Source organism: Anomaloglossus baeobatrachus, chromosome 4 (assembly GCF_048569485.1).
Source record: "Anomaloglossus baeobatrachus isolate aAnoBae1 chromosome 4, aAnoBae1.hap1, whole genome shotgun sequence".
Classification (NCBI taxonomy): Eukaryota; Metazoa; Chordata; class Amphibia; order Anura; family Aromobatidae; genus Anomaloglossus; species Anomaloglossus baeobatrachus.
In genome coordinates, this window is record NC_134356.1 from 426,900,254 (window position 1) to 426,925,566 (window position 25,313).

Here is a 25,313-nt window from a genome sequence, read left to right on the forward strand (position 1 = left end):
ATGTTGGGGGACGACGAATTCTACCTCTTTAAGAATATAACTGATATTAGTCCCTGGGATGGCCCTCAATATCATATTGCACCAAAATGGGCATTTACCCTACAGGCCATTTTTATGGGTGTGGTGTTCATCATTGGCACTCCTTTAAACTCTGTTGTATTGGTGGTAACCGTAAAATACAAGAAACTGCGGCAGCCACTCAACTACATCTTAGTGAACATCTCGGTGGCCGGACTCATCATCTGTATCTTCTCTATTTTTACCGTGTTTGTTTCCAGCTGCCAAGGGTATTTTGTCTTCGGCAAGACTGTCTGTTATATTGAGGGCTTCGTTGGCACTCTCTCAGGTAAGGCCGCCATGTATAAGGCTTCAGTAGACCTTGACACAGTTTTACGTTTGTTTCACTTTCTTTCACCTGATTACCAATATTATTATTTTTTGCACAATCTAGATGTAGAATTTCCCCAAAAGTTGCAGAGAGCAGAGGTTGGTCATGGGAGATGGGATTATTGGTACCACACAAGGCCAGCGCAGGTAGTCATCTAGAAGAGATTTGTGCCCCGGGTTTGGATAGGACTACCAACAGTCAAAAAATCAAAAGCCTTGATATAGCAGAATTGTACACAACCTCCTAGCTAGAGCAGCAGACCCAACCAGCACTTTAGGAGCCACGTGGCCAGCTCTGTGGCCAGTAACGTTATAGACATATGCACTGGTTACAGTACAACGTCCACATTGAAATACTGCAGACAAAGCTTTATCTAGGAACCAATGTAGAAAAAAAATATATAATTTACACTAAAATGTCTGCGATGTCATTAATTAGTTTATTTCTCCATATTGATTAGAGTCTTGTCTCTATTTTTTTAATTAAACATGCCTCACTGGGTACAACCCCAATAATATACAGGAATCTGATTAATACAGAAATTTCACAAACAAATCTGCAGTGGGTAAATATTTTCTTCTGAGAGAAAAAAATAGCAGGACTCCTAGAATTTATTTGGGGGGCTTTGTCATGACGCCATACACCTTAATGTTGATGTGTCTGGTGAAACATCTTAAAGGGAACCTGTCACAAGATTTGGGCCCTATAAGCTGCGGCCACCACCACTGGGCTCTTATATACAGTATTCTAACATGCTGTATACAAGAGCCCAGGCCTGTGTAGAACATAAAAAACACTTTATAATACTCACCTATGGGGAGGTGCTGTGCAGACTGGTCGTATGGGTGTCTCTGTTCTCCGGGTGCAGTGCCATCTCTGTCCTCCTTCTTCTGAAGCCTGGGTGCCTGACGCGTCCTACATCATCCACACTAGCTAGCATTGAGGTTCTACGCAGGCGCACTTTCATCTGCCAGCTAGTGTGGATAACGTAGGACGTGTCATGCACCAGTCTGCACCGCATCGCCCGTTAGTTGAGTATTATAAAGTGATTTCTACGTTCTAACCAGCGGCCTGGGCTCTCATATACAGCATGGTAGAATGCTGTTTATCAAAGCCTACTGGTGGTGGCCGCAGCTTACAGTCACCAAATCTGGTGATGGGTTCCCTTTAAGATGGAAGGTTTGGCATGAGAGTCCATAAAGTAGCATAAACTAGGAAGACAGAAGAATGTGGTTGAGGTCTACACAGCCTCTTCAGGAGGCACTAACACCAGCTCCTCCTAGACCTGGATCAGTATAGAGCCGGTTGTCAGTCAGTGCCGTGGCGTGGTTAGAGCCACTGCTATGTTCTGAACGCTGCTCCAATCACACCTCTACAACTGAAAGTGGGCTCTGCATTGCATCAGTACAGAGCTTGCTGTCAGTCAGTGCCTGGGTGTGGTTAGAGCCACTGCTCACTATGTACTGAGCGCTAATCTGGCCACACCTCTACAACTGAAAGCGGGCTCTGCATTGCATCAGTACAGAGCTTGCTGTCAGTCAGTGCTTGGGTGTGGTTAGAGCCGCTGACCACTATGTACTGAGCGCTGATCTGGCCACACCTCTACAACTGAAAGCGGACTCTGCATTGCATCAGTACAGAGCTTGCTGTCAGTCAGTGCTTGGGTGTGGTTAGAGCCACTGCTCACTATGTACTGAGCGCTAATCCGGCCACACCTCTACAACTGAAAGCAGGCTCTGCATTGCATTAGTATAGAGATTGCTGTCAGTCAGTGCTGTGGCGTGGTTAGAGCCGCTGCTCACTATGTTCTGAACGCTGCTCCAGTCACACCTCTACCACTAAAAGCGGGCTCTGTATTGCATTAGTATAGAGATTGCTGTCAGTCAGTGCTGTGGCGTGGTTAGAGCCGCTGCTCACTATGTTCTGAACGCTGCTCCAGTCACACCTCTACCACTGAAAGCGGGCTCTGTATTGCATCAGTACAGAGCTTGCTGTCAGTCAGTGCCTGGGTGTGGTTAGAGCCGCTGCTCACTATGTACTGAGCGCTGATCCGGCCGCACCTCTACAACTGAAAGTGGGCTCTGCATTGCATCAGTACAGAGCTTGCTGTCAGTCAGTGCCTGGGTGTGGTTAGAGCCACCGCTCACTATGTACTGAGCGCTGATCTGGCCGCACCTCTACGACTGAAAGCCGAGACTGCTGGAGGAATAAAGTTAATTTCTTCCTGATTTCGGAGCCCTTAGTGTGGTGGCCGAATTGCTTCAGAACGCTATTAATCTGCAGATTAACCTCATATCTGCAGGCTGAGGGTGCGCTCACATGAACATATAACTCGCACGATTATCAGATCGCATCACCCGGCAGGGCCGCACACTCTCTGACAGGAGCAGGTTGGCTGCATGTATCTCTATGCAGCTGACACGCTCCTGTCTGAGGAGTGTGCGGCCATGCCGGGTGATACGATCCTATAATCATGAGCGCACCCTCGTAGTGGGGTCTTTTTTATACAGAAGTTTCCCTTTAAAGCATTCTTTTTCCTGAAATAAACTTTTTATATCCTTTTTGTGCTAATTTTGAAGCAGATTCAAGGAGGAATCCCTCTTAATTGTCAGGAGCTTCTTTTCCTTCCACCAGGCCCTTTTTTAAAGCCTGAAGAGGAAAAAAATACACAAAAAAAAAAACCCTGAACACACAGCAAAGTGGATTTACATGGAAATAAGGAAGAAAAGTCCCTCAGGTGTTTTTGTAGGGATATTTGTGGTGCTTTCTGGAGCAGATGCACCCCCGCCCCCAAGAAAAACAAAAAATACCCTATATAGACAGTCCAAACGTATCTGTACAGACTGCTATTACTGGCCCCAGAAATCTGTAGTATGGGCCCTTATACACAGGTGACCACAGTGATTTGTAGCCTGATTTAAAAAAAAAAAAAAGATTTCCTTCTATTAAAATAGATTTTTAAGCTGCTTTAAGGGTAGTTTACACACTGCGACACCGATAGCAATCCATTTCACTCCATACATTTATTTCGCACTTGCGATCTAGAATTTCACATCGCTAGCGATGTGGCAGCGAGTAAAGTACCCTTTACACGCAGCGACATCGCTAACGATCTCGTTACCGATGGTAACGATCTCGTTAGCAATGTGACACGCCAGATTGCAGATGCGATCAGCCGAGATCGCACATAAGTAGTTTTATCGCGCCGGTCACATCTGCGATCTCGGCAGATTGCATCTACGATCTGGTGTCACATTGCTAATGAGATCGCTAGCGATGTCACAGCATGTAAAGTACTTTTAAGTGATGTCATGGAGTCTGACACAATAGTGATTGTATTTGGGGTCTGATACTTCATGTTGTTTCTATAAACGGAAATATTAATAGTCACACAGCAGAGGAAACGTTCCCTCATGTTTCCCGCCCCGGGATATCACGCAGGGCCGGTGCTGTGGGCAGGTGAAGCGCTTATATGCTGACTCCATTGCTCGTCTCCTCAGGTCTGGTCACCGGCTGGTCCCTGGCATTTCTGGCCTTTGAAAGATACTTTGTTATCTGCAAACCCATGGGAAACTTCTGCTTCAGCTCCAAACACGCGCTGGCTGTTGTGCTGGTCACCTGGCTCATTGGTTTCGGGGTGTCTATACCGCCATTCTTTGGCTGGAGCAGGTAAGCGGCCATAGCAGTGCTCACTTATGACAGCGAGGTGAATAGTGAGGAGCCGGAGTCACGTAGCATGCAGAGGGTTAATATCTGTGTGTGTGACTACTACAGAGGAGGAGAGGGCAGTGAACGTGCGGCGCTGTGGCTTAGTTGGTTAAAGCGCCTGTCTAGTAAACAGGAGATCCTGAGTTCGAATCTCAGCAGTGCCTATGTTTTACTTTTTATATTGATAACCCATAAAAATTATTTTAGTGGCTAACCGTTTAACAAAATTATCAGATTAACCAAACAGAATGTTTTCTGAGCTGTATTCTTTATTTTTTACATTTTTTTTGCATGTTTTACAGCTGAAATTTCCTAATGTCTCAGTTTCTACCTTCTGGCAATTTACCCTGATTACCCCCATTCATGATTCATGGTCTTTTTTGTCATTTTTTTTTTTAAATCCATTTTGACAGTTTTTGTCAACAAATCCTTTAAAAAGGGAAAATTGCACACACAAAAAAACGCTCTTTGTGCTCAATTCCTTATTGCATTGGCTGCTGTTTTTTTCCTTATTTTTTGATGTTTTTCGTGTTTTTCATTTGTATGTAATTCTTTTCATTTGTGCTTTTGTTACAGTTTATTTTTTATGCCTGTTTTTTTAATGCACCATTGTTTACAGGGTTTGGGATTTCCAGATGTTGTCACCTGATTATCAATTTGTAACTTTTTTAAAAATTACAAAAATTTGTCACAAATGTACTAAAGTCCCTAAGGCTGCTTTCACACATCAGGTTTTTGCTGTGCGGCACAATCCGGCGCTTTGCAGAAAAAACGCATCCGTTTTTTTTTGCCTCCGGATGCGTTTTTTACTCATAGACTTGCATGAGCGCCGGATTGTGCCGCATGGCCTTGCGTTGCGTCCGGATGCGGCATATTTAGCCGATGCAGCAGCCGCATGGAACGTTGCTTGCATCGTTTTTTGTCTGCGGCGAAAAACCGCATTGCGACGGATTCGGCGCAATGCGGCACGATTTACAATGCAAGCCTATGGACGCTGTATGCGGCATCCTGCGGCAAAAAACGCAGCCGGATGCGGTTTTTTGAACTGCGCATGCTCAGTATCATACCCGATCCATCAAAAAACAGACGGGCCGCATGGAAAAACTTACATGGAAAAACTTACATGGAAAAACTTACGCAACGGATCCGTTTTTTTCGCCGCATCCGTTGCATAGATTTTTGAGCCTGATACAAAAAAACTGATGTGTGAAAGCAGCCTAATGGAGTGACGTTATGTACAACAGTTATTTTTGGCATAAATTTTTGTGCCATTTGCAAAACATACGTTTTGGCTTTTGTTTTAAACACAAAAATAAAGTCCATTTTTAATTTTATGGAAAATTCCTGAAGGTTGTCACAACATTTTAAAAATAAATACAACTAATATTACAAGCCTAAAAAAGAAAAGTGACATAAAATGAAATGCAAATAATGAGTTTGGGCTAAAATGTCGCAAAATTAGTAGTAAAAAAACCAGACGCACATAAAATAACTCCAGGGGGAACCTGTAGTACATTGATGCAAAAATGTAGCAACTTTTTAAGAAGTTGTTGAAAACATCTGGAGGCCCCATCCCCACTCACATTGGCGAATATAAAAAAAAAAATTAAAACGGCACAAAAGAAAAGAAGAATTAAGCACAAATGAGAAACAGGCAAAAATACCCCAAAAATAAACCAAAAAAGGCACACATGCAATAATAAATCAGTCCCAATATACAGTCCATTAAGAAACGTCATGTAAGTAATGAAATAGTTTTATAAAGCGAAGCTGAGGGCAGGATTCATTATTGTACTTGCCCTTGTTTTTTATGTTTATTTAATTTTTAGTGTTTTGCCCTTCTTTTTTATTTGCACAATATTCATATTTGAATTTGCATCATTTTTAAGTTATTTTATTTGTATTTATCTGTTTCTTTTTTTTAAGTTCACCATTGTTTATGGTTTGTAGTTGTTTTTTGCCTAAAGGGGGCTTTTTACGCTACGATATCGGTAATGTTTTATCGTCGGGGTCATGTTGTTAGTGACGCACAGCCGGCGCCATTAACGATATCACAGCTTGTGACACCAGCGACCTTAAGCGACCTCAAAAATGGTGAAAATCGTTCACCATGGAGAGGTCGTTCCAAAACCAAAAATCGGTAATGGTTGATTATCGATGTTGTTCGTCACTCCTGCGACAGCACACATCACTATGTGTGACAATGCAGGAGCGAGGAACGTCTCCTTACCTGCCGCCGACCACAATGCGGAAGGAAGGAGGTGGGCGGGATGTTAACGTCCTGCTCATCTCCACACCTCCGCTTTGATTGACCGGCCGCTTAGTGACGTCGCGATAACGTCGCTGTGATGCCGAACGTCCCTCCCCCTTGAGGGAGGGATTGTTCGGCAGTCACAGCGACGCTGCCGTAGCGATAATGTTCGCTACAGCAGCGAACACACGATATCGCACACACGACGGGGGCGGGTGCTTACATGCTCGATATCGCTAGCGATGTCGTAGCGTGTAAAGCCCGCTTTATTCCTCACTTGGGACTATTTGAAACGTCACAAAATTTGCCTCAATCTACCTCAGGTACTCCTGGAGTGATTTTATGATTTTACAGATATCCCATATTTTTTTTACGCTGAAATGGTAAAAGACAAAAATGAAGACCATTTCTTACTTTGAACAAAATCTATGTACTACTTGCACCATTTTGAAAAAATAGAGAAAAACTTGTGTCCAGCGCAATGAAACAGGTCCAGCTCATAACATTTCCAGGTTTATTTAGACACAAAGCAGTCTCATTAAAATTGGACAATTACATACATGTAAAAGTCAGGCAATATCTCCGATGGAGGATTTTAATTAGAATTTTGAAGAAATTGCCCAACAAAAAGTTAGCGAATACCACAAAATAAAACAAAAAGTGACTTAAACCCCCACAAACGATGAATTGGGGCCGAGGTTTGCGCACTCAGGTTAGTTAGTTGCCCTATCCAACTGATGATGATGAATGCAGTCTGAGTTGGACATTTATACACAGAAATTTTAGGTTATACAGTTCCTCATTTGTTTTGATCACTCCAAAATAAAATCTTTCTGTTCCTAATGGTCCATTTACACTGGTGCACGATTATTGGGAATTAGTATGCCTAGGAAGCCTGATCCACCATAACCCCTAAGCCTTTATAGTCTATCAATCACCCGGTGAATGAGCAGAGCACTAGTGATGAGTGATCACTACTATTCTTGGTACTCATAATAAGAAGTTGAATGCTCGGATGGGTGCGACTCGTATACAGAGTATAATGGAAGACAATTTGGAACTCGAGCATTTTTCCTGGAAATCTTGCGGAAAAATGCTTGAGTCCCCCATTGACTTCCATTATACGTGGGTATTCGACCTGCGCCTATCTGAGCATCCAACTGCGCGTTATGAGTACCGAGCATGGTAGAACAATAACAGCCTATGCGCACTGAGCCATCTATTACAGGTCATTCAGTTCACATCTTGAAAGGGTTATTCCCAGGTTTGGAAGTCCATTCCCTATCCATGGGATACGGGATAACTTCCAGATTACTGCAAGCCTGACTGCTAGGACTCTCACTAATCTCGAGCTCAGCATTTGGCCATATCCAACAGTTCCATTAAAATTAATAGAGCGGCAGTGCGCATGATCAACCACTTTTCCATTCACATGTGGCTCTGATCACGGAAGTTATTTCCTTTCCAATGTACTTGTAGTTGCAGGAAAGACCGGGTATCATGCCGCGCTTGTTACCAATTCTAGAAGGCAGGATTAATCCATGTCTTTTATTTAAACAACAAAACAAGTCAACGCGTTTCAAGGGACTCAGCCCTCTTCCTCAGGACATGTATTAATGACAGGTTCCTGTCAACACACGGTCCAACACACGGCACCCCTGCTGAATAGCTGTTCTCGGTGCCAGCAGAAAGAGCAGGCAGTCAGAAATGCTGTGTTTTGGGGCTGCCCTATCTTCTGATCATGGCTGCAGACAGGTACTGCACATCTGCCTCCCATTGATTTGAATGGGAGGCGGATGTGCAGTACCCGGCCAAAGCCACTATCAGAAAACGGGGCAGCTCCGAAACTGAGCATTTCCAGTCTTTTGCTTCTGACGCCGGCGGCACTGATAATAGCTGATCGGCAAGGATGCCGGGTGTCAGATCCCAGCTGATTGGACATTGATGACCGATCCTAACGATAGACTATCAATGTAAAAGTAGTGGACAACCGTTTTAAGCTTGATGTTAGTCTGATAGGAGAGAAATTGGTTAGATAGTGGCTATTTTAGCTATTCTTGTTTTCTCATTTTTCTCTATTCTTCATTTAAATCATGTCATTTATGTTTATTTTCCTTCTCTTCCCCACACAGGTATATGCCTGAGGGTTTACAGTGCTCATGTGGTCCAGACTGGTACACAGTCGGCACTAAGTATCGCAGTGAATATTACACATGGTTTATATTCATCTTCTGTTTTGTTATTCCCTTGACCATTATCTGCCTCTCATATGCACGGCTACTGGGAGCACTGCGGGCGGTAAGTTTATTATTCATAGAACTAGAGGGCAGATGTAGTAATACCGCCCAAAAGTAACACAATTTTATTGCTCAGATTACATTGCCTCGTGTCTGGTTATACAACACCCCCCACTCCTGTGATTAGCAGCTCATTATCTATAAACATTTCACATAGAGAGCCCAGTATGGACAGGTCTAGTTTTCTCAGCTCTGCTGCATGTTAAATCTAAAAACTCTTATTGTGTCAGAACAGCAGCATCCAGTAAACTAAGTGATACATCATTGGATGCAGGATCTCTTTGTCTACATCATACTGCTCTCAGATGATGTAGTAAAAACCTACTGACAGATTCCTCTAAAGGGAATCTGTCAGTAGGATCCACCCTCCTAAGCAATATGGGCATTTAGATAATAGAAAGTTGAATAAAATGATACCTTGGTATCTGTGATCAGATGTCTTATTCCAAAGAAATCCACTTAATATGTGTATAAGTTTTCAAAGGGGTACTCCAGAAATAAAAAAATTCTTCTAATGCCCCTTCCTTCATAAACAATATAGATGAGCTGCACAATGTAGTTCTGTATCCTCACAATACCTGCAATTCAGCGTGAGGTTGTAGCTGGTCTCCTTCCCTCTGGGACGTTATATCACACATCAGGTACTGTGCTCCCTGCTGTTAGTAACAACCATCCCCCTGATGATATCTGCTTCTATCCAAGAACAGAGGGCTGCTTGTTACTAACAGCAGGGAGAACACTCCCTGCTGTGTGATGTGACATCCCAGAGGGGAGGGGAAGCAGTGAGGGAAGCAGCTTCACCCTGAATTATAGGTATTATGAGGATACAGAACTGCACTGTGCAGCTTTGTAGTTTGAGGGCAAGTACATTAGAAGAATTTTTTTGTCTCCCTGGAGTACCCCTTTAGCCTCTTCCTCACCTTAGACGTACCGGTACGTCCTATTTTGTGGACTTCCTGACCTTAGTCGTGCCTGCTTGATTTCCGCCTTGATCTAGGCTTACATGACAGCCGAGCCCTGGTTCTCACAGACAGGAACAGTCCCTGCACCAACCCTGGCTGTTTAAGCCCCTAAATGCTGTGATCAATAACTATTGCAGTATTTTCAAGGCTGGGAGAGGATGTGCACTTTTCTCCCATGCAATCAGGACCCCAGTGACATGATCACGAAGGCCTATTCATTGCGATTGCAATCTTGGGTCGTCATGATGATATTATGATGACCACCTGGTCAGCCAGCTATGGGAATCCTCCTACAACATGCTTGTAGAACTGACCTAAGAAATAAAGCCGCCTTATGATTAATACTGCAGTGTGAACAGCATAAAAAATAGTTATAAAACCAATTCTCGAACTGCTGTTGATTTGTTTATTCTGCCACCCAAATATTGCAGTAAGGCTCAGCTCACATTTACCCTGTGCTCAACCCAGGGCACTTACACAGGGGATTAAGTGTAAATCTCTGAAAAACGTGATTTAGACAAAGTTTACAGTGGAAAATTCACTGTAATGAGGCAGATGGAGTCAGTTTGAACTCCTGTCTGCTGGCCTGTGGTCTGGCAATATGTCATGTTTTCACGCATATTTTTACGCGTGCACAAAAGTGCGATTAACAACAATTTTGTGCATCTTTAAAAAGGACATCTCTGAACATAGGCCAAACAGAGCCCAGAGTAACACTGCTGCTTCATTATAGTTAATGGATCAGTTAGAAATTTCAAGTGAATCACATATTTCAGAGATGTAGATGGAAACCCTAATGTAAGTGCTCAGTATAGAACACAGGATAAATGTGAATTGATCCTAAATGTTCTGGACCCCAAATTGCCACAAATAGCATTCAACTCAACCCACAAAAAACAAGTCTCCACAAAGCTCTAGAAAAGGGCTGTGGCTCTTCCCCTCAAAAGTAAACAAGCAAAATCTGCACTTCAAAATCCAAGTTCCCCCCTCCCTTCTGTTTGGTATTGTTGTAGTGAGGAGAGCCACTTAATATTCGGGGTGTGTCTCCAAAAGCAGGAGCTGGGCACAATGTACAGACACTACAATCGTCTGGGCTCAAAAAGAGCTTATTTACAAGTTTTATTTCTGTAACATTCACTGCATTTGATACCATGGGTGTTTTCCAGAGACAAAATCACCACTACACCCATAGATGACTTCCCAGAGGGGTGTAATTTCCAAAATGTGGTCACTTGAGGGTTTGGGTTTTTTTTTTGCTATCATGGCACTTAGGGTCTCTGCAAATGGAGTCCACAAACTATTCTAATAAAATCTGTGCTGCAAAAATCAAATGGCTCTTCTTCCCTCCTAAGCCCCGCAGTGTGGACAAACAGTACTGTACAGTCACATGTGGGGTGTTGCCACGTTCAGGAGAAATTTTGTAACACATTATGGGGAATTTTTTTACCTATTCCCCTTGTGAAAATTGGAAATCTGGGTTAAGGCAACATTTTAGTGATACAAATTTAATTAGTTTTAATTAGAATTTTTTTTTGTGGCACAGCTGTGGTGTCAATGTGACGCCCTGGACCCCAGGGGTCACAGGTAAATACATCAACCACATACACACACACCCCCGCCCCCTGTGGGGTCACACACATGTCACCCGAAAGGGAGACCTGATGCCTCCCCCAGGGCAAGTAGACCACACCAAGTGGGCGGAGTCAGGCAGAAAGACACGCCCACCGAGGAGACTACTGTCCTGGGGCAGGAAGTTCAAACAGACAAAGATCAGATGAGTTTGGAGAGTGACAGTGACAGGAGGTGAAAAAGGAGAGAAACTGTCAGGGACCCGGGTAGGAGCCTGGGCCCCTTAGAGAACGTCAGGCAGGCAGGTGGTGGTGCCCGTCTGCAGGAGTACCGGTTCAGCAACCGGCGGAACCGTACGGACCGGGCCTGGGTTGTGGCCCTCCGGTCCCGAACCGGGGAGTCAAACGTGTACCGGAGCACCAGAAAGAAGGGTACTCAGACCCCGTCCTAGCTTAGAAGCCACTGAGTATAGGCGAATTGACTGATTGCTGGCCGGACCTCACGGGTTCATCCACAACCAAAGTCCCGAAAGAAGGCAAAAACCCACCGAGACCGGGTGAGCGCCACCGCCAAGGGCCAAACACCCGACGGGCCAGCGCCTGCGGGCAACCGAGGGCTCCTCCGGCAGCTCAACGCCAGGGAGCGGGCTACCATTGCTTAGGCAGGGGGGGCCGAAACACAAACATCCAGAGGTGCACGGGAAAAGGGGCCACCATCAACCCCACAGAGGACATCAGCAGCCGGCCGCGGGGACTGACCACTACCGAACTTTGGTTTACCAGTGACTCAGTGTGAATTAATCGTGAGTACACCAGTGCCATCCGGGCACGACACCCTACACCGCGGCACGGCACCCTGCACCCCGACAACAACAACCACCAACCCTTCCAGTCGCCCCAGTCCCCCACCGGGCCCCGGAACACACCGCCCCTACCCACGGAGGGGCTAACATCTCTGCTGCGACCACAACATCGATCCCGGACGAGCCCGCCATTACTTCAGCCGCAGCGGTGGTGCTTCTCCCGTCACCACGACCCGTGGGTGGCGTCACGACCCGTTACACGACCACCATCCTCCCACCGCCTACTCCCATTAACAAGAGCGACGTGGCCCCCGGTCCGGAGGCGCTCGTGCCACCGACAACCCGAGCACGGACCTCGAGCGGCTCGGCCCGAGCAAGCGGAGGAAGCGGCCGGGCCCCTCTCAGGTCGGTACATCAATATATGTATTGCACCCCTAGATGAATTCAACGAGGGATGTAGTTTGTAAAATAAGGTCACTTTTGGGGGGATTCTGCTGTTCTGGCTACACAGGGTCTCTGCCAATGTGACATGGCACCCCATAAACCATTCCAACTAAATCTGAACTCCAATATGGTGCTCCTTCCCTTCTCAGCTTTACAGTGTGTCTCAAAAGTAGTTTTCAACCACATATGAGGTATTGATGAACTCAGGAGAAATTGTATAACAAATTATTTGGTCCATTTGCTCTGATTACCCTTTTTGAAAATTAAAACTTTGGGGCCGAATGAACATTTTAGTGGAAAAAATGGTAATAATTTGTTTTAACAGCCCTATGTTGTACAATTTAATGAACCACCTAAGGGTTAAAATTGCCCACTATACCCCAAGATGAATTCCTTGAGAAGTGTAGTTTCCACAATGTCTTCATTTATGGGGGGGTTTGGCGGGTTTCTGTTCTGGTATGTCAGGCGATCTTCAAATGTAACATCGCGTCTGCAATGTATTCCAGCCAAAATGAAGCTAGAAAATTCTAATAGCGCTCCTTCCCTTCTGAGCCTTGCCCTGTGCCCAAACAGTAGTTATACAACACATATGGGGTATCTGTGTACTCAGAAGAAATTTAAAAAAAAAATTGTATGGTTAATTTTCTCCTAGTACCTTTGTAAAAATTCAAAATTTGTGGCTAAAGTAAAAAAAAATCCTTCCACACTGCTTTATTTCCTGTTAAGTAACTAAAGGTTTAATAAACTTCTTGGATGTGATTTGGAGTACTTTGAGAGGTGCAGTTTTTAGAATGGTGTCACTTTTGGGTATTTCCTATCACCTAGGCCTCTCACAGTCACTTCAAATGTGATGTGGTCCCTAAAAAAATGCTTTTTGTAATTTTTGTTGGAAAAATTTTAGCCTGTGTGTCAGCACACATGAGCGATTATTTTCTCAGCCCTAATCGGACCGAGAAAACAATCGCAGCATGCTGCGACTGTAATGCGAGTCTCTTTCTCTCGCACCCATTCAAGTCTATGGGGCGAGAGAAAAATCGTACTGCACTCACGGTACACCGGTGTACCGCGAGTACAGGGCGAGAATCGCAATAGCCGGCAACGGAGGAGAGAGGGAGATAAATCCCTCCCTCCCCTCCGCAGCGCCGGCCTGCCCCTCCGCAGCACTGGCCTGTCCCCCGCAGCTGAGGTCCGTTTGCACGGTCGGACCTCAGTCGCAGGGACACTCGCATGACACTCGGCTCTGCTGTACTGCCAGCATGAGCCAAGTGTCATGCGAGGAGATTGCAGTAATACCCGTGTGGTCCCGGCATAACAAAAAAAAATGGTACTGGTGTAAAGTAGACGTGGTAAATCTGTCTCCAGAGATTATTTTAAATTAAAGGAGGCATTTAACAATATGAAACATGTAATGACTGACAGTGTGCTCTCCAGATCTACATAGAAAGAGAATTAGACACAAAGCGCAATAGGGTCTTATCAGACAGGGGAATTGGTCTAGGTGAGGGGTAAAGGAATTGTTCACTTTTTGGGGTTGTTTTTTTTTATCTCTAAATTTCGTGTGCGTCTTATAATCTGATGACTCAAGGTATGACAGCTGCAGTACCCTCAGGTCACTTCATCCCGCCATATAGAACAAGTAGTAGGAGGATAGGAGTAGTAGTTAAAGTAGAATTTGTTTTGAAGCGTAAACAACTTCTTCATAAGGGAAAGTTAGTAAAAACAATTCAAAGTTATTTTATTTTTAATTAATTAATACATTACTATAATGCCTATGTTAGGGCTTTTAGTGACATTTTGCACTGTTGTGTTTAATGGTGTACAGTCATGGCCAAAAGTTTTGAGAATGCTACAAATATTAATTTTTACAAAGTCTACTGCTTCAGTTTTTCTAATGGCAATTTGCACATACTCCAGAATGTCATAAAGAGTGATCAGCTTAACAGCAATTACTTGCAAAGTCAATATTGGCTAAGAAAATGAACTTTAACCCCCAAAACACATTTCAACAGCATTGCATTCCTGCCTTAAAAGGAGCAACTAACATTGTTTTAGTGATTGTTCCATTAACACAGGTATGGGTGTTGATGAGGACAGGGCTGGCGATCAATCAGTCATGATTAAGTAAGAATGACACCACTGGACACTTTAAAAGGAGGCTGGTGCTTGGTATCATTGTTTCTCTCCAGTTAACCATGGTTATCTCTAAAGAAACACGTGCAGCCATCATTGCTCTGCACAAAAATGGCCTAACAGGGAAGAGTATCGCAGCTACAAAGATTGCACCTCAGTCAACAATCTATCGAATCATCAAGAACTTCAAGGAGAGAGCTTCCATTGTTGCCAAAAAGGCTCCAGGGCGCCCAAGAAGGACCAGCAAACGCCAGGACAGTATCTTAAAACTGTTTCAGCTGCGGGATCGGACTACCAGCAGTGCCGAGCTAGCTCAGCAATGGCAGCAGGCTGGTGTGAGTGCTTCTGCACGCACTGTGAGGCGGAGACTCTTTGAGCAAGGCCTGGTTTCAAGGAGGGCAGCAAAGAAGCCACTTCTCTCCAGAAAAAACATCAGGGACCGACTGATATTCTGCAAAAGGTACAGGGAGTGGACTGCTGAGGACTGGGGTAAAGTCATTTTCTCAGATGTATCCCCTTTTCGATTGTTTGGGACATCTGGAAAACCGCTTATTAGGAGAAGAAGAGGTGAGCGCTACAATCAGTCTTGTCTCATGCCAACTGTTAAGCATCCTGAAACGATTCATGTGTGGGGTTGTTTCTCAGCCAAGGGAATCAGCTCACTCACAGTCTTGCCTAAAAACACAGCCATGAATAAAGAATGGTACCAGAATGTCCTCCAAGAGCAACTTCTCCCAACTGTCCAAGAGCAGTTTGGCGCCCAACAATGCCTTTTCCAGCATGATGGAGCACCTTGCCATAAAGCAAAGGTAATCACTAAATGGCTCATGGAACAAAACATAGAGATTTTGGGTCCATGGTCTGGAAACTTCCCAGATCTTAATCCCATTGAGAACTTGTGGGCAATCATCAAGAGACGGGTGGACAAACAAAAACCAACAAATTCTGGCAAAATGCAAGCATTGCTTATGCAAGAATGGACAGCTATCAGTCAGGATTTGGTCCAGAAGTTGATTGAGAGCATGCCAGGGAGAATTGCAGAGGTCCTGAAGAAGAAGGGTCAACACTGCAAATATTGACTTGCTGCATTAACTCATTCTGTCAATATAACCCTTTGATACTCATAATATGATTGCAATTATATTTCTCTATGTGATGTAAACATCAGACAAACACAATTAAAAACCAGAGGGCAACAGATCATGTGAAAATATAATTTTGGTGTCATTCTCAAAACTTTTGGCCATGACTGTACAAAGTATCTGCTTCTGTCTTAGAGGAAAAAAAACAAAAAAAACTTGGTATGTGAAGTGTTGATGTGGCGACCAGATGATTTAACTTTAGGAATATCCAGGATTAAGGCACAACATACGGCTCGTTGGTCTAGGGGTATGATTCTCGCTTAGGGTGCGAGAGGTCCCGGGTTCAAATCCCGGACGAGCCCTGTTTTTTTTTTTTTGTTTTTTTTTATTTATTTTGTTTTGTTGTTTTCATTGTATTTTTTTTTTCATCAAGAAATATTGTGTTGGTTCCTTAAGTATTATCACATTATAGTAGACAAGTTTTTCAAAGGCTGTCATCTACTTAAAGGGGTATTCCCATCTCCAAGATCCTATCCCAATATGTAGTAAGTATAATAATAATAATAATAATAATAATAATAATAATATTAGCAAATATCTCCTATTAGAAATGTAGTATAGTTCTTCTGATTAGCTACGTCTCTTACCTCATGCGGGGCATTGTAGCTTTAGTATCCATGGTTACAACAAGCAACTAACTGTCAGTATATGGATGGTGATGATAACCATGGTTACCTAAGCTGAAATGTCCTGCACATGAGGTAAGAGACTTGACTATATCTATACTATATTTCTAATTGGAGGTATATGCTAATATCCTTATTTTTTTGATCTTTACCATGGGGCGTGGCTCACAGGATGCTCTGGGGACGTGTCTTTGGCTGCTGTGCCTCATTACCCTCTGAGCCACCCCCCTTGGTAAAGAAAAAAAAAAGTATTAAATAGAAAGGTCTATATCTCTGGAACAGTACAGCAGACTAAAAAAATATTTTGTGGGGTAGTGGAAATACTGGCTCCTCTTGACCTGGTGATAGATCGTCTATAAGTATCAAGTGGTCTTCTCTAAATAACGTCTATTCCTCAATTTGTAATCCAGGCTTCTTACTGTGTTCCTCTCAGATCATCAGATTGGTTTCATTACTCTTTATAAGCCTGGGAGTCCTCATCCTGGTGAATGGACATCCCTCTTAGGCCGGAGTCACACTTGTGAGTGACTCGTGCGTAATCACCCGGTACACACACACTCTCTCCTGACAGGAGCAGGTCGGCTGCATATATTTCTATGTAGCTGAGCCACTCGTGTACGGAGAGTATGTGGCTGTGCCGGGTGATGCAATGCGAGACTCGCACGAGTCACTCGCAAGTGTGACTCCGGCATTACCTGTACCCCCCTCCCAATCAGGGTTGTCTCCATTCCGCCCTCCATGAAAGCAATAGCTATAGAGTTTCTCGACAGCATGTTACAAACTCATTTGGGGGCCTCCAGACAGGCTGATTGGTTGGTTGAACAGACAGTGTGTATGCTAATGATATTCCATTCAATGAGGCCTAAACATTTTGCACAAATGCTACACCCTTCTTTTTACTATGGATCCCAAAAGGAGCTAGCATGCTCAAACGCTTACCATGGCCAGTGATTTACTGTGCAAGCATTCCTTGTCTTGGAGGTGACCTGCAGAGGGTTGGGAGGGAATTATTTCTTTGCATTATTCTTGTTGGTCAGACCACTGGGACCCCCACTGATTCCAAGAACAGGTGCTTTATTTCCCCCATATGAATACAGCAGTAGTCCACGTGAGCACCAATCCATACTTCACTTCCACATGTCTATGGAAGCAGTATTGTGCATAACTAATCACTGCTCCCTTCTATGGTGGTGTAATGTATAATTATTACCACTCCATCCACTCGGGGAAACAAAACTGTTCTCGGGATCGGCGAGGGGCCCAATTTTCTGACTGCCATGCGATCATACATTCATCACCTCTTCTTTATGTCGCGGGCGGGGAGGGGGCCGTCGCTGCTGCGCTCTCGCTGGCGCTCGGGTCCGGCGCTGCTGCAGCCTGCTGCTCGCTGCTCGGTGGCTCGAGCGGCGCTCCTCGCCCGTGAGTGAAAAGGGGGTAGTTCTTTGGGATTGGGGGAGTCGGTTCGTGATGCCACCCACGGTTTGTGGTGAGGTTGGGACACCACCGCTGCTCTGGAGAAGGATCCCGGGAGCGATGACAGGGATCTCCCCTCTCCCCTCCGTGGGTAGGGGGGTGTTTTGGGTGGTCCCGGGGCCCGGTGAGGGTAACTGGATAGAGGATGGCCGGGTTTGGTGAGGTGCAGGGTCGTGGGGGCAGACGGCACTGTGGTACTCACTCAGCCAGTAACGTACACAGAGTCTCTGGTAAAACAAACGGCTGGATGGACGGGTTCCGCAGACGGCTGCGGTGATCACTCCCGGAAGGTTGGTGGTGACTGCCTTTCCCTGCACCTGTAGGGTGTTTTCGGCCCCGATGGCTTCCCACCGGTAACCCGCTCCCCAGAGTGGATAGATGCCGAGGGAGCCCCTTTTGCCCGCAGGCTCTCGCCCTGGGAACTGTAGCCTTGGCGGTGACTGTGTTTCCCTTCACGGTTGAGCGGTTGCCTTCAATTGGGTCTTTGCTGCTGGGAAACCCCGGAGGTTCCCGTCGCTAACGGATTTGACCGGTTTTACGGCGACTCCAAGCCTGGTCGGGGTCCGTAAGCCCTGCCAAATGGTGCTGGCTTCTCTTCGCTCCCCGGTTCAGTACCGGCGGGCCACCGCCTGTCCCCGGTCCTACAGTTCCGCGTCGATCGGCCCCTCCTGCAGACGGTCACCACCGTCTGCCAACCTTGCTGTATGTGCCCGAGCCACGTACCCGGACACGGTCAGACTGCTCCTCCACTACTACTTTCTTACTCCTTAACTGCACTCAACTCAACTACTCTCCTGTCCTTTCCCACCTCCAGGACTGTGTACTCCTCGGTGGGTGGGGCCAACCGCCTGGCTCCACCCCACCTGGTGTGGACATCAGCCCCTGGAGGGACGCAACAAGGATTTGAGTGTGACTGATGTGCCTAACCGGGGTGTGGGGTGTGTCGTTGCAGTACCTGTGACGTCCTGGCTTGTCCAGGGTGCCACATTTACGTAGGTGATAAATATTGTTAGTGTGAAAACCCCTTAAACTTGTTCTGCTTCCTGAGGAACACAAATGGAATGGAATGCTGAGCGACAAGCACGTGGTGTGAACACTGCCGTAGCAGGCTCACAGCAACACGTTTTCTTTTTTTCAAACTACCTGCAATATTTCTGAAAGGCCACTCATGTATGTTTGTTACTTAGGAAACATTAATAAATATGCCCTTCTGTGTAGTTCTATCTTCATTCTTTAGGGTCTTATTTGCTTTGATAACATTTTTTATGGGTTTTTTTCCCCCTCTAGGTTGCGGCACAACAGCAGGAATCTGCAACCACCCAGAAGGCTGAAAGAGAGGTGTCTCGTATGGTGATAGTTATGATTGGATCCTTCTGTCTGTGTTATGTTCCTTACGCAGCTATGGCCATGTACATGGTCACTAACCGAAACCATGGGCTAGACCTGCGTTTTGTAACCATCCCAGCTTTTTTCTCCAAGAGTGCTTGTGTCTACAACCCTGTCATATATTCCTTCATGAATAAACAGGTAATGGTTCACATAGCATACCAGCCAATAGCTTGGGAAGTATGGTTTTGGAAAGGAAGACGGATACATTATATCTGGCACAGCAGCTACAACAATAGTCTCAGCATGATTAATAGAAAGCTACAGCAGATGAATATGTATAGTCATTAGAAGTGCATGAATGGGATTGACAGCACTGCTTTATGATTAGATTATAGCCCTCATGTTAGTGCATCATATGATGGGATTAAGTACAGGGCTCAGGGCAGTGCATTGTATCAGATGGAATTAGATACACTGTGTATCACATTGGATGGGATAACATCAGGGCCGGATTATAGGCAGGGCAGACGGGGCTCCAGCCCAGGGGCCCCCACCAAAAGAGCTTTTAAGGGGGCCCCCACCATACTTGGCACCTGTCAGCATTTTTTTTTCTTCACACCCTCTCCCCCTCCGTAAAGACAGTCTAATAAATCAGCTGTGTTTTCGGGGGGGGGAGGCGCGGGGTGTTGAAGCACCGCTATTTATTTGTATCTGCGTCTTGAAGACGCAAAAACAAACTGCGGGCACAGGACGCTGATTGACACCGGAAGTACCAGCGGCCGCTTGTACTTCCGGGGTCAGGTGTGCTAATGCTCCCTGCTATGTGCTGCGGCCGTACCCAGCGAGGGGCGGGCAGCTGCCCCCCCTCCCCTCTCTCCCCCTCCCTAGAAGCAGGGGCACGGTGTAGTGCGCTGCTGTATCTGCTGTCCCCGCTGCGCTCCTCTACACTGTGTGCATGCCATGCACACTAGCAGGAGGCAGCGCGCTGTGCTCTGTCGGCTCTGCTGTGTGCTGTGCTCGGCATGCACCCAGTGTAGAGGAGCGCAGCAGAGCCGATGACCGCAGCTTCCTCTTTCAGTTCCTATTCAAATGTATTTGCATCTTTCAGACGTAAATACATTTGAACAGCGTGCCGGGACCCGGCCCCGCCCCCGACGTGCAGCAACGTGATGAGATCAGCACCTTGCTGACGTCATCACAGTGCTGCAGGCGCCACACAGGGGACAAGAGGAAGCGAGCGCTCCATGAAGGAGCTGAAGAGACAGGTGTAATTAATGGGGATGAGTGAGGAGGGGCTGAGGACACAACGGGGAACATTTGTGAAGGAACACAGCTCTGTGACAGGCAGAGGAGGAGTACTGTATTCCGAGGAAGGGGGGAGGAGTGTGTAGTGATGGGGCAGTGTAATTTGTGTGTGTAGGGGGTGATGAGGGTTGTATTGTGTGTGGGGGGAGGGGTAATGGAGGGTGCATTGTATCGTGTGTGTGGGGAAGGGTAATGGAGGGTGCATTGTATTCTGTGTGGGGAAGGGTAATGAGGGGTGCATTGTATTGTGTGTGGGGGAGGGTTAATGGGGGGGTGCATTGTATTGTGTGTGGGGGAGGGTTAATGGGGGGGTGCATTGTATTTTATGTGGGAGGAGGTGTAATGGGGGGTGCATTGTATTCTCTGTGTGTGTGTGAGGTGATGTGGGGTGCATTGTGTGTGTTTGTGAGGTGATGTGGGGTGCATTGTGTGTGTGTGTGAGGTGATGTGGGGTGCATTGTGTGTGTGTGTGAGATGATGTGGGGTGCATTGTGTGTGTATGTGTATGTGTGTGGTGATGTGGGGTGCATTGTGTGTGTGTGTGTGTGTGTGTGTGTGTGTGAGATGATGTGGGGTGCATTGTGTGTGTGTGTGGTGATGTGGGGTGCATTGTGTGTGTGTGTGTGTGTGTGTGTGTGTGCGAGGTGATGTGGGGTGCATTGTGTGTGTGTGTGTGTGTAGGAGGTGATGTGGGGTGCAGTGTGTGTGTGTGGGGGGCTGCATTGTAGTGTGTGGTGATGTGGGGTGCATTGTGTGTGTGTAGGAGGTGATGTGGGGTGCATTGTGTGTGTGTGTAGAGGGTGCATTGTAGTGTGTGTGTGTCAGAGCTGTGTGTGTAAGAAGCAGTACTGTGTGTGTGTATATATGAATTAGAGCAGTCTGTGCGGCCCCCCCCAGAACTATATGGGTCCCCCAGAGCGCTATGTCACCCATCGCAGTAATGAGTACACCACCAGAGCTGTTTGCCACTCCAGTAACGTCTATGCCCCCTGCCCCTCCTGTGATGTATATACAGCAGTGCTGTCAGTGTGCAGTCATGTCTGTTAGTGACAGCCATCGTGAAACACAGCCACATGTCCTGAAGTAGCTGGACGGAAACAAGCGGGAGAGGTGAGTGAGGCTGCTGGCGACTTCCCCATATTAATACCTGTAAAGGCTCATGCACACGTAACTGCTGAATATTCTGCAGCGATTTGACAGCACATGTGCGCGTCAAATCGCTGCAGAAACACTGCATAATGGATTCAGTTTTTCTGTACAGAAAATCCGATTTCATGCGCTATGGCTGCTGCCCCCACCATAGACAGAGCGGGAGCTGCATCCATAGCGCACGGAATAATTGACATGCTCATTTTATGAACGCACAGATTTGGGTCAACATTTTAGCACCCAAATCACTGCGTTCATAAAAGCTACGTGCGCGCGTATCATGCACAATCTACATAGCTTGTATAGGGGACGCAGAACGCATGCATTTACACTGCAGTGCTATACGCAGTGTAAATGCATGGAATTACACAACGTGCGCATGACCCCTAATGCGTCTGTGTCTGCATATATGTCAGTGTATTTGACTGTGCATATATTTGTCTGTTTATATGTATTTTTCTGAATTTGTCTTCAAATATGTATATGTATGCCTGTATGTGTGTGTGCGTGTCTGTGTGTGGATGGGATCCACTGAGACTCTTTCACCCGGAGGCCACAAAAACCTGGAGCCGGCCCTGGCTGCCTTAACATTGGGATCAGTAAAAAATGTGAGTAAAGCTTTACACTCTACAATATATCTAACAATGTGTCACGTCGTAAGTGACGCACATCCGGCATCGTTAGTGATATTGTAGTGTGTGACAGCTACGTGCGACCCTGATTGTGCGTTAAAACGTTGATCGCTGACACGTCGTTCATTTTCTAAAAATTGAACGTCTGGTTGTTCATCGTTCTTGAGGCAGCACACATCGCTCCGTGTGATACCCCGGGAACAATGAACTGCAGCTTACCTGCGTACTGCCGGCAATGCGGAAGGAAGGAGGTGGGTGGGATGTTTACGCCCCGCTCATCTCCGCCCCTCCGCTTCTATTGGCCGGCCGCTGTGTGACGTTGCTGTGACGCCGAATGTCCCTCCCACTCCAGGAAGTGGATGTTCGCTGCCCACAGCGAGGTCGTTTGGAAGGTACGTGTGATGGGGGTAATCGTTTGTGCGACACGGGCAACAAATTGCCTGTTCCGCACATATGGTGTGATCGCATACGAGATCGAAATGTGTAAAGCAGCCTTAACTCTACTTTCCGTGTATAAGTGACGGCTGTGAGTGATCCTGGACTGTGTCTGTATTGTAGTACTGTAAATCTGAATGTGGCAGAACAGGATAAATGTTCATTGGATTTCTATCTAAATGCTACAGTTCGCGCTCTACTGTTATGGCTAAAAATGTTAACGTTATGGGGCCCCCACCAGATTTTCTGCCCAGGGGCCCCCACCAACCTTAATCCGGCCCTGGATAACATACAGGCTATATCCCAAGAGTGTACCACACAGGATGGGACTGGTTAGATAGCTCTACCTATTCAGTGTAATGCCTCATTCAGATGTCTGTAATGCACGGACGTCTTAATGAAGCTTTACTGCTGACTTGTGATGTGCGGACGTCTGAATGAAGCTTTACTGCTGACTTGTGATGTGCGGACGTCTGAATGAAGTTTTACTGCTGACTTGTGATGTGCGGACGTCTGAATGAAGCTTTACTGCTGACTTGTGATGTGCGGACGTCTGAATGAAGCTTTACTGCTGACTTGTGATGTGCGGACGTCTGAATGAAGCTTTACTGCTGACTTGTGATGTGCGGACGTCTGAATGAAGCTTTACTGCTGACTTGTGATGTGCTTTGCAGACACAGTGAAGCCTTATTCAGACTTCACTGTTCAAGCAGACATCTGAATAAGGTGCTACACTGAATTAGCAGAGCAGAACAGAGTCAGTGTTCAGAGCACAGCAGCACGATTACACCGCTCTGCTCTTATCACTGCAATGACAGAGGCGGTGAACATAGCTTAAAAGCTTGATCTTGCACTACTAATCCCAAGCTACCGAGCTGTTCTCACTGTTGGGATATGATTCCACTTGCGTATGACTCGTGCGAGTCTCGCAGCAATATCACCCAGCACGGCTGCACACTCTCCTGACAGGAGCGCCTCAACTGCATGGAAATACATGCAGCCGACCCGCTCCTGTCAGGAGAGTGTGCAGCCGTGCTGGGTGATATTGCTGCGAGACTCGCACGAGTCATACGCAAGTGGAATCATACCCTTGGAAGAAGTTACTGCTGTGGCTGTACTCTCATCATTCAGAGTAGCCGGCTGTCGGTAACTTCTTCCAGTTGGGAGCACAGCTTTGTAGCCTGGAATTAATAGTTCAATACCAGGCCATCTAACCTGCATTCAATGTTGCGTAGAGCTCCTGCCAGTGCTGCAGCCCATCCTGTACACACTGGCTCTACTCCATTACCGCATCCCCACACCTGGGGTTACCGCTCACACTTAAAGGGGAAAACTTAATTTAGAACACCGCACTACAGTAGCGCAAAATGGCGCCTGGCTTCCCCCCAGTATTCCCAGTTCACAGCTGGAAGCAGTCACAGGGTAGGAGATGCGCTTAGACACCAACAACAGTCTCCTATGCCTAGGGGATGCTGTATTTGTGGGGTATCATGCTCAGACATTTACACACCGACAAATAAAAATGCTTTATGGTTGCAGATTAATTACATATATCTAAATTAAAAAAAATGTCTTTCTTTCAGTTTCGGGGATGCATCATGGAGACAGTATGTGGGAGACCTATAACTGATGATTCTTCAGTTTCCAGTACCAGTCAAAAAACAGAGATGTCTACAGTGTCTCAGAGCCAAGTCAGTCCATCGGGATCGTAAATTCTCGAGTATGCTATAAATGCACAAGACTTATTGATGTGTCTACACCCATCACAAACTGATGACGCTTCAAGTGGAGCTGCAGTTGAAATTCTTCTGCTTTTTCCAAGCATTTTTTTCTTCCATTATGCCCAATGTTGTACCTCACAGGGTATTATTCATGCACCAGTATTCATATTCTGGGACTGCACTTTAATATATATTAATCTCTATCATATAATATATATGGTCTAAAATACAGTTAAAATTGTTCTGCTGTAATGTTAGATTACACTGATTATACAAGACAGAAGTGATGGGAATAACTTTTTCACCTATCTTGTAAAAGCACATTGCTGTGATATGACACCAATTTGATTGTTGGAAGTTCAACTCCTAGGATACATTAATCTTTAAAATAGAAAGGGACGCAGCCCCTTCCTTTTTCCTGTTCCCAGAAGCACTCCATAACCCAGACTGGTGACCTGCGGAATGGACCCCATTCCAGTGATAATCGTGGTTTGCCCCCCATGTTTGGCAGCAGATATCACGGTTCCCTGCTGTATTTTTGGTCCAAGGTATTTATATATTTATAATCTGTTTTAGCCAAATATATGAACACATCCTAAAACTTCTCTGTTTGGTAAATTATTACGGTAACTTTGCACCCGTCTAACATGTATCATTCATGGATCCAATCAGCAATAATATACCATGAGAACTGGTGAAGAGTGCGGAGACCAGATAATCAAGGTTTGAGCCTACATTCTATTACATACTATAAAGAGCATAATTTCATATATGAGGATCTGAAGCATCTTCTGGGTTTTGAACAGTCGGGCAACTTTATACAAGGCCTAATTGCAAGTCCATAGTAATAGACTTCCTTTTGTTTCTTATATGTGATAAAAATACATTTTCGTCTGTGTGCCTGTTTTTACCATCAGAATTTCATCAGTTTTTCAAATACACAAAAGAAA

The 25,313-nt window shown here is 45.8% G+C and overlaps 1 protein-coding gene and 2 non-coding genes across 3 annotated transcripts; all 3 read left to right on the forward strand.

Annotated features, from left to right (window-relative positions):
• OPN1SW (opsin 1, short wave sensitive) lies at positions 1 to 24,949 on the forward strand. The gene is made up of 5 exons (XM_075342628.1): positions 1 to 346; positions 3,889 to 4,057; positions 8,480 to 8,645; positions 19,080 to 19,319; positions 24,226 to 24,949. Exons 1-5 carry the CDS (start codon positions 1 to 3, stop codon positions 24,352 to 24,354), a joined length of 1,050 nt encoding a protein of 349 aa, XP_075198743.1. The 3' UTR covers positions 24,355 to 24,949.
• On the forward strand, positions 4,187 to 4,260 carry TRNAT-AGU (transfer RNA threonine (anticodon AGU)). Its single transcript has one exon. It is a non-coding gene; the product is annotated as a tRNA-Thr (tRNA).
• Positions 15,924 to 15,995, forward strand: TRNAP-AGG (transfer RNA proline (anticodon AGG)). Its single transcript has one exon. It is a non-coding gene; the product is annotated as a tRNA-Pro (tRNA).
• Positions 24,950 to 25,313: the final 364 nt, after the last annotated feature.